This window comes from Hordeum vulgare, chromosome 5H (genome assembly GCF_904849725.1).
Source record: "Hordeum vulgare subsp. vulgare chromosome 5H, MorexV3_pseudomolecules_assembly, whole genome shotgun sequence".
Classification (NCBI taxonomy): domain Eukaryota; kingdom Viridiplantae; phylum Streptophyta; class Magnoliopsida; order Poales; family Poaceae; genus Hordeum; species Hordeum vulgare.
The window spans coordinates 383559621-383567950 of NC_058522.1; the positions used below are offsets into that span (position 1 = coordinate 383559621).

The window sequence follows — 8330 nt, forward strand, 5'->3', positions numbered from 1 at the left end:
TTGGTATAGATTTGTGCTTGATACTATTATACTAGTGGTAATTTCGTAACGAGTCGTACTTTGGATGCTTTCAATGCCATGAAAATTTACTAGGATTACCACCTATTACTATTAATGAAACAATATTGACTTTGGAGCATGTTATGCAAATTCAAGAAATTATTAAAAATAAAATGCCTACCATAGAACACAATGAGGATGTACATAAAAAGATTGGTAACCATATTACTCAATTTGGATCAAAGGTAGGGATTACTTTGAAAACACTAAAAGAGAATGATACGATAATTAATGAGGCGATGGAGCAAGGTCTTGCTAGAATTGATAAAATGGAGGAATTCATTAATAAAATGGTTTCCACTTTTACCTCCACTAAAACGAATGCTAGGACTCCTCCCAATAACAATCACAAAGTTATGTATGTTCTTAAGCATACAAGTGTCACGGCTAGTAAAAGAAACGAAGATCTTAAAATGATTAACGTGCACCCCAATTTCACAACATGACAAAGGAACCTATCGTAAATCCTACAATATTTTTTCGTAGGAAGCATGGTTGTATGATTGAGGAGCTGGATAAGGGGGATGACAACACTTGATACTATGTGTTATGCCTAGCTAAGGGCATAAAATGATAGCGCTTGTTGGGAGGCAACCCAATAATTATCTTAATTATTTTTGTTCTACTTTCTATTTTATTGTGTTGGCATGATTATAGATACTATAGTGATTGCATTTTTATGTTTTAATTAGTGTTTGTGCCAAGTAAAGCGTTTGGGATGATTTGGATGATAGTAGAATCGATCGTGTGCAAAAACAAAAACTTTTATGTCCAGTGCAAACATTCTCTGATTTTACTAGAATGTATTTTTAATTTGAATTTTCTTAACATAATTGATATACAAATTTCCTAGGTTTAACTAATTTTTCAGAATTTTTGGATTTATGGAATCATGGTTTTAGTGCTGATCACTAGAGACTATTATGTTTCGGTACATTCTATTTTTTGCTTGCATAGTTTGCTTGTTTTGATGATGTTATGGATTATATCGGGGGTATAAGTCATGGATAAGTTAGAATACAGTATCTTATGCAATAATTAAATATGAATCGATTTATAACAGTACCTAAAGTTTAAGATTTTCCTATTATACTAATGGATCTCACGAGGTTTTTGTTCAGTTTTGTGTGTTGAAGTTTTCAAGTTTTGGGTTACACAACAATGCATGAAGGAATAAGGAGAAGAAATACCCTAAGCTTAGGGAACCCCAAGGAACCCAAGGTAATATTCAAGGAATACCCAAGCCTCTAAGTTTGGGGAGGCCCCGGAACGTACCCCCTCTTTCATCTCCATTCTATAAGTAGGTCACTTGGAGCTATATTTTTATTCATCACATGATATGTGTTTTTCTTGGAGTGTCATGTATTATAGTTTGATTTTATTTTATTTTTCCACAATAAATGTTTTCTTGACACACCTATTTGAGAGAGAGACATGTTCATCATAATTTGCTAGAATACTCTCTGTGCTTCACTTATAACTTTTGATCTAGGCAGTTGCTCTAGTGGTTCACATATATCTTTTAGAGCATGGTGGCGTGTAGATTTTATAGAAATAATTGTACTCTCATGCTTCACTTAAATATTTTTGAGAGAATAAAGAATAGTACTGGCAATATACACGGGTCATGAGACTAGTCCAAAAAGGATGGGTATTCAAGGACGATATAATAAAAAAACTTTCATGTAGCTCGCTAAAAGAGAACTGTGGGTTAATTATATTAATGTAGTAATATGAAAAGACATGAATACATGATTGTTTGTTATTATAAATATAGGCATTAAATCATGCTATTAATTACTCATCTAAGTATTGGTTATGGCATGATGATGATGTTTGAGCGTTCTAATGTCTGAATGAAATCCTATGTGCTCATTGGGTCGGAGGCACGCGATAGTTAACACCTACCAACCTTATCCCTAGGGTTATGCGGTAGTACTTTGCTTAGAGAGAGATAATAAGCTCTGTAATAAGTATGAGTTCCTTATGACTAATGTGAATCCATGGATGTGCTCACTCTAACCTTTTTATATTTCCTAGTCTGTTCGGTACCATGCATTGCCCATTCTCACCTCGAGGATCCTTCACGGGTGCATCCAAACACCGTGATATGATACACTCTATCACACATAAGCCACCCTATATCTTCCTCAAAACAGTCACCATACATACCTATCATGGCATTCCCATACCATTCTGAGATATATTGCCATGCAACTTCCACCATTCCGTCACATGACTTGTGCTTTCATCATCATATTGCTTTGCATGATCCTGTAGCTCACATAGTATTTGCGGAAAAGCCACTATTCATCATTACCTACATGTTATGCTAGATCATTACACGGTGTGATACACTTCTAGAGGCATTCATATAGAGTCATCTTGTATAGTAGTTTTTCATATCAAGTTGTAAGTAAATAAAAGTGTCATGTTCATATCATTACTAGAGCAGTGTCTGAGTGAGGAACGGATGATGGAGACTATGATTCCCCCACAAGTAAGGATGAGACTCCAGACGAAAAATAAAAAATGAAAAAAAAAGAGGAAGAAAAAAAAGATAAAAAAGAAAAAAAGAAAAAGAGAGAAGGGGCACTGCTACGATCCTTTTCCACACTTGTTCTTATAGGGAGCACCATGTTCTTCATATAGAGAGCCGCATGAGAAATCATTTTCATATGCTAGTGGGAATTTTTCATTATAGAACTTGGCTTGTATATTTCCACGATGATCTTCCTCAAATGTCCGCGCTCTTCAAGAGCAAGCGACTTCGATGCACACCCACTTAGTTTCTGTTGAGATTTCATATACTTATAGTGGTAGTGCGTCCGTTGCATGTCAGTCCCTACTCCTCACATCGGTATCGATTGATGGGCATATACATAGCCATTTGTTTGCCTTGTTCATGTGAGACTTTCTTTCCACTTTGACTCCTTTTGATCCCTACCACCATATTCTATTCCATCCATATGCCATATCCATGGTTCACGCTCATATGTTGAGTGAGCTTGAAAATGCTGAAGCGTATTAGAAATACGATCCAATGACCTCAGTTGACACCAAGGTGTTCATGGTTTGCACTTATGCGGTGACACTACTAGGAAAAGGGCTATAGATGATATAGATACTAATGGCGCACCACACAAGCAGTGCGCCACTACTATATAGTAGTGGCGCACCATGTGAGGTGTGCCATTAGTGTGATGGACACTAATGGCGCACCACACACTCGGTGCGCCACTACTATATTTTTTTTTATTTTTTTTTTTGCAATACTACTAATGGCGCACCAGCAGCTGGTGCGCCATTAGTAACCAGGGTTACTAATGGCGCATCTGTTAGTAGCGCGCCACTACTATAAAAAAATTGGTTTTTTTTGCAAACTACTAATGGCGCACCACAGCTGGTGTGCCATTAGTAACGAGTGTTACTAATGGCGCATCTGTTGGTGGTGCGCCACTACTATTTTTTTTTTTGCAAAACTACTAATGGCGCACCAGAGGAGGTGCGCCATTAGTAACCAGGTTTACTAATGGCGCATATGTAGGTGGTGCGCCACTACTATAATTTATTTTTTTGCAAAACTACTAATGGCGCACCACCAGCTGGTGCGCCATGAGCCAATCACCCATCGCCTCCTCCCCTGCCCCGCCGCGCGGCGCCGCGAGGAGCCTAGCCGACCGCTGACGCCCACGGATCTCAGCTCTCGCCCCCGCTCGACCTCGCTGCTGCGTCCTCTGCCAGGGCTCGACCTCCCACCCTGCCTCCCCACCCGCATCACCATCTGCCCCTTCGTCATCCTCCCCTTCCGCTCCTAGCTAGGGTTTTGCCTGCCGCCCGCCCGCCCGCCCGGCGTAGACAGCGCGATGGAGCCCACCTCGTTGTCGGCGGTGGCACGGCAGACGTGGGAGCTGGAGAACAACATCCCGGCGGCCGCCTCCGACCCGGACGCCATGGACGCGATCTACCGCTACGACGAGGCGACCAACGCGCGGGCCCACCAGGAGAAGCCCTCGGCCACCGACCCGCACCACTTCCGCCGTGCTAGGATCTCCGCCCTCGCGCTCCTCAAGATGGTCGTCCACGCTCGCGCCGGTGGCACCATCGAGATCATGGGCCTCATGCAGGGCAGGTACAACGCTCGCCCCCAAATCCTTCTGCCAACACCGTCCCTATTTATCATTGGATCTCCCGATCTGACCAGATGTTGCAATGCTGCTCTGAATAGACTATCATTTCAGAAACAAAATTAGTGCATTTCTAATGGCACAAAGATTAGTTACATAGATGCACTCAATCATGTGTTAATTAGTGGTGCGCCTCGTACTACTCTGCTTTGGTGAAACTTCTTTTTTTGTAGATGTGCTTAGCTGAAACTTTTTTATTGGGTATACCTTTATTGTTTGTCACGCTGACAGAACTTATTTTGTATTCTTATTATGCTGCTGAGTGTTTGCAACTGTGCAGAATTTGGGTAGCAGCAGCGTACCTGGAGACGAACAACAGGTTTGGAACATCTTATATTGCTTGTTAATAACTCTTTAGATTTATTTTTGATGATTGAATCTAATATAATCATCCCTACAGTCACCCACGCCTATGGAATTCGGCAGGAGATCCTTAATTGAGAGACACCAAGTACTTATTTGGGCCAATATTCAGTGATTAAAGCAGTTAGTCAAGTCATTAGAAAACAAATTAAATTATGGCTCCACCTTTTCCTTGCAGGAGAGTGTTGAAGCACTGATTAACTGGGTTAATGAAAACATTGGATTTAGCGACGGAAAACCAGTTGCTGCAATAACCATATACAAATGTCTTCTTCATTGGAGAACTTCCGTGGCGGAAAAAACTAATATTTTTGACTGGCTTATTCACATATTTAGTTGAACCATGCAGGTCTTGCTAGTGTTCAAGCGTTAAATAATTCTTGTGCTCGTTTTCATTCTACGATTTACTAATTATGTCCCATCATAGCGTGATTATCTCAGGTGTATTCAATGTATATTGTTGCCCTTTTTTAATTTCCACAATTTGTATTACAGAAACAAGACAGCAATGCCGATCTTGCATACTGGCTATCAAATGCATCATCATTGTTGATTATAATACAAAAGAGTCTGAAACCTGCTGGCTCAGGTGTAACAACACCACTGAAAAGAACGACGACTCAGACGTCTTTCCTTGGGAGGATGGTACGTTATATGTATATATATCCTTTTCTTTTCTTGAACACGCATAAGGAGAACCAGAAAAGCCAAAAGAGAGAACGAGAAACAAAAAAAGGAAAGAGAACGAATAATCATCCTTTATTTTAACAAAGTGGTTGTAACTTTTTTTAACAAAATGATTAACAAGGGTTCTCTGAGTTCTAGCAATTGTATTTTGTCAAAATTGTACGATAGGCTAGACGAGGTTATCTTGACTCATTTCTTAATACCTTGGCATTATATGATCCACAGGTATTCCGTGCTTCAAGCATTACTGTTGATATGGACCTTGTGTGCCAAGTTGAGGGCAAGTATCCTGCATTCCTTTTCAAGCAACAACTTACAGCCTTTGTGGAAGGTTTATATGGAATGATCCGTGACAATGTGAAGAGAGAAGTATCTCACATGTTATTCAGGTTACCCCATCTATCACGAGTCCTCAGGTTAATTATCATTTCATACTTTAGAAGATTCTTGCTGGATTAATAGAAGTTTTAGAATAAGCATGAGACATCTCAGCAACCTCCCATGGGAATCCCAAGTTAACTTTGCCCCACACTTGCATGTTTTTGGGTAGTTCCTCTCAATTGGTAACTCGGTACAACACTTGAACCCTTTTGCAAACTTGATGAGAGGAAATTAGACAATTATTTAATCACGAGTACCTTTGTACCTTGATGAATTTCTATTGGTTGATGATTAGGCTATAATATAATTTGTGTTAAGATTTCATGCTAGTTCTGCACCTGCATGGCAATAAGTTGTTGCTGCTGGTCTCACGCTCATTCCTGTATACACATTGATACTCAAAGGCGCCAAGAAGTGCAAAGGCTGGTTTGATAACAGACCTAGATAGGTATTGGAAAGCGATAGTCAACAATTTGAACGATCTCTTGAAAATCTTGCAAGAAAATTGTGTAAGTTTAAACCTTCAAACCAGCATTGCATTTGGCTGCATCGTTTTCTGTTCTGACTTCTGGCCATAATGCTGAAATTTCAGGTCCCAACAATTTTTTCTCGGAAGATATTTACACAGATTTTTGCATTCATCAATGCTCAACTCTTCAATAGGTAACTTCTATCGTGTCTGGACTTTCCTGGCATGCCTTCAACTTGTCCAGCTCCTAATTCTCCCTTTTCTGATGTTACTATATCAGTCTTCTTGTACGGCGAGAGTGGTGTTCTTTCAGCAATGGAGAATATGTGAAACAAGGGCTGGAAGAACTAGAGGCATGGTGCACGCAATCCAAGCCAGAGGTAAATATATATGCAATTTTGCTATTCTTTCTGAAGATATGCACTTTATACCATGATTACTAGATGCTTGCAACCAACATTCCAGTCTAATAACTTCATTCTCAGTAAGTGTTTTTTTAACTAGAAAATTCTACATTCTATCAGAATCACACCAGGGCCCAAACTGCATAGTTTGTATTGTTTTGCTTAATAAAAGAACTCAATAGTAACTATAATGTAACACCAGTACTAATATCTTCACTTTATTTACCTTGTGCCTAACCATGAAATACAAACAGTATGCAGGATCTGCATGGGATGAACTTAAGCACATAAGCCAGGCTGTTGGTTTCCTGGTATGTAACTACAAACTTCAGTATGTACTGTGTGTGTATGTCGGCATGGATTCTCATCATTAGCTTAAAAACATTCATTACTTATTTAAGTATAAAAAATAGTGGAGCATTTCAATCGATTTTGAATTGCACACCGGTAAAAGTTAAGTTGTGTTTATGTTTGTTGTCGAAGACTGCCGTTGTGCTGTTTACTGATTTTTACAAAAAATTTGTCCCTTTTAGGTAGGTCTGGCCATCTTTGTGTTGTGATGCAGGTCATTTTCAAAAAGTTTAGGGTATCATATGATGAAATAATGAGTGATCTGTGCCCAGTAAGACCCCCCACCCCCCAAACCCAACGCGGCATAGGGAGGCTGCAATGGATCATCCAGAAGAAGAGTAGCTAAACACCCATTTCTGTTTGCCGTTATGTAGGTGTTGAGTGTCCACCAACTTTACAGGATATGCTCGTAGTACTGGGATGAGAAATATAATACTGAAAGTGTATCCGAAGAGGTAAGCACCAAATTTAACTTCTAACATGTAATACTGTTTAGTTTGACATTAGCAGTATGAAGAATTCTGTATAAAATTTATTGGATGGTTAAAAGCCTATCTGTTTATCCATGAGGACACACTTTTTTTATAGGCTACTCTCAAGCAAGCGCTTGCACCTTTTTTTAATTAAGTGGATAAGGAAAATAGATACATGAGTTGAGCCGCTAGTGCTGAGATCATAAACAAGTAACGCAAACACCCTAGCTACTCCTCGCAGCGCTGGATGGCCAATAGTTGGAAGCCTGCACTATCACTCTGCTTCATCATTGATTTCGCCACCGCAGCATCGAGGGCACGATTGAATAGAATAACGTATAACCTGTGTTGCTTTGAAGACATTGTCGAGCATTACCTCTCATTTGTATAAAAAATACCTTGTATAATGTGTACCATTGCTTTGGTGCCCTTCATCTGGTTGTTGTTATTTCCATGGCCAAACAGCAAACCTTATATCTTTTAAGTTGTTCAAGTTACACTGTATCATTTTGATTTTTTTTCCATGGGAAAATTTGTTGAAGAAAAATAAGTTGCTAGAGGTTTAAGTAGTGCAAAATATAGGTGCTCACAATGCTCCTAGAGAGATATTAGAACTTGCCTCTTAGCAACAAATTTAATTCTTATTTGTTAGATTGCACCACTAAGCAAATCCTTGGGAGTCAGAAGGTAAAAATTGGTGTGTTGATAGCTCCTGGCAACAACAAAAAATGCGGCGGTTTCATCCACGTTCCCGTGAATCGCTACTAATTCATGTTGTAATATTAAACTTTAATGAACTTGTATGTCTCTTTGGTTTGGACAGTCGTTCAACTTATATGTAATCGATCCTATTTATTAGTAGGACCATGAATCGTGTTGTTATAGTTGTAATATTAAACTTTAATGAACTTGTATGTCTCTGTGAATTGGTACTAACGTTTTGTTTGGCTAGTGC

General features: G+C 39.3%; 1 protein-coding gene and 1 pseudogene across 1 annotated transcript; both read left to right on the plus strand.

Annotated features, from left to right (window-relative positions):
• Positions 1-3926: 3926 nt before the first annotated feature.
• LOC123396746 (COP9 signalosome complex subunit 5-like) lies at positions 3927-4594 on the plus strand. Its single transcript, XM_045091590.1, has 2 exons — positions 3927-4192; positions 4528-4594. Exons 1-2 carry the CDS (start codon positions 3927-3929, stop codon positions 4592-4594), a joined length of 333 nt encoding a protein of 110 aa, XP_044947525.1.
• A 1239-nt stretch (positions 4595-5833) lies between these two features.
• Positions 5834-7431, plus strand: LOC123396747 (annotated as a pseudogene).
• The last annotated feature ends 899 nt before the right edge of the window (positions 7432-8330 follow it).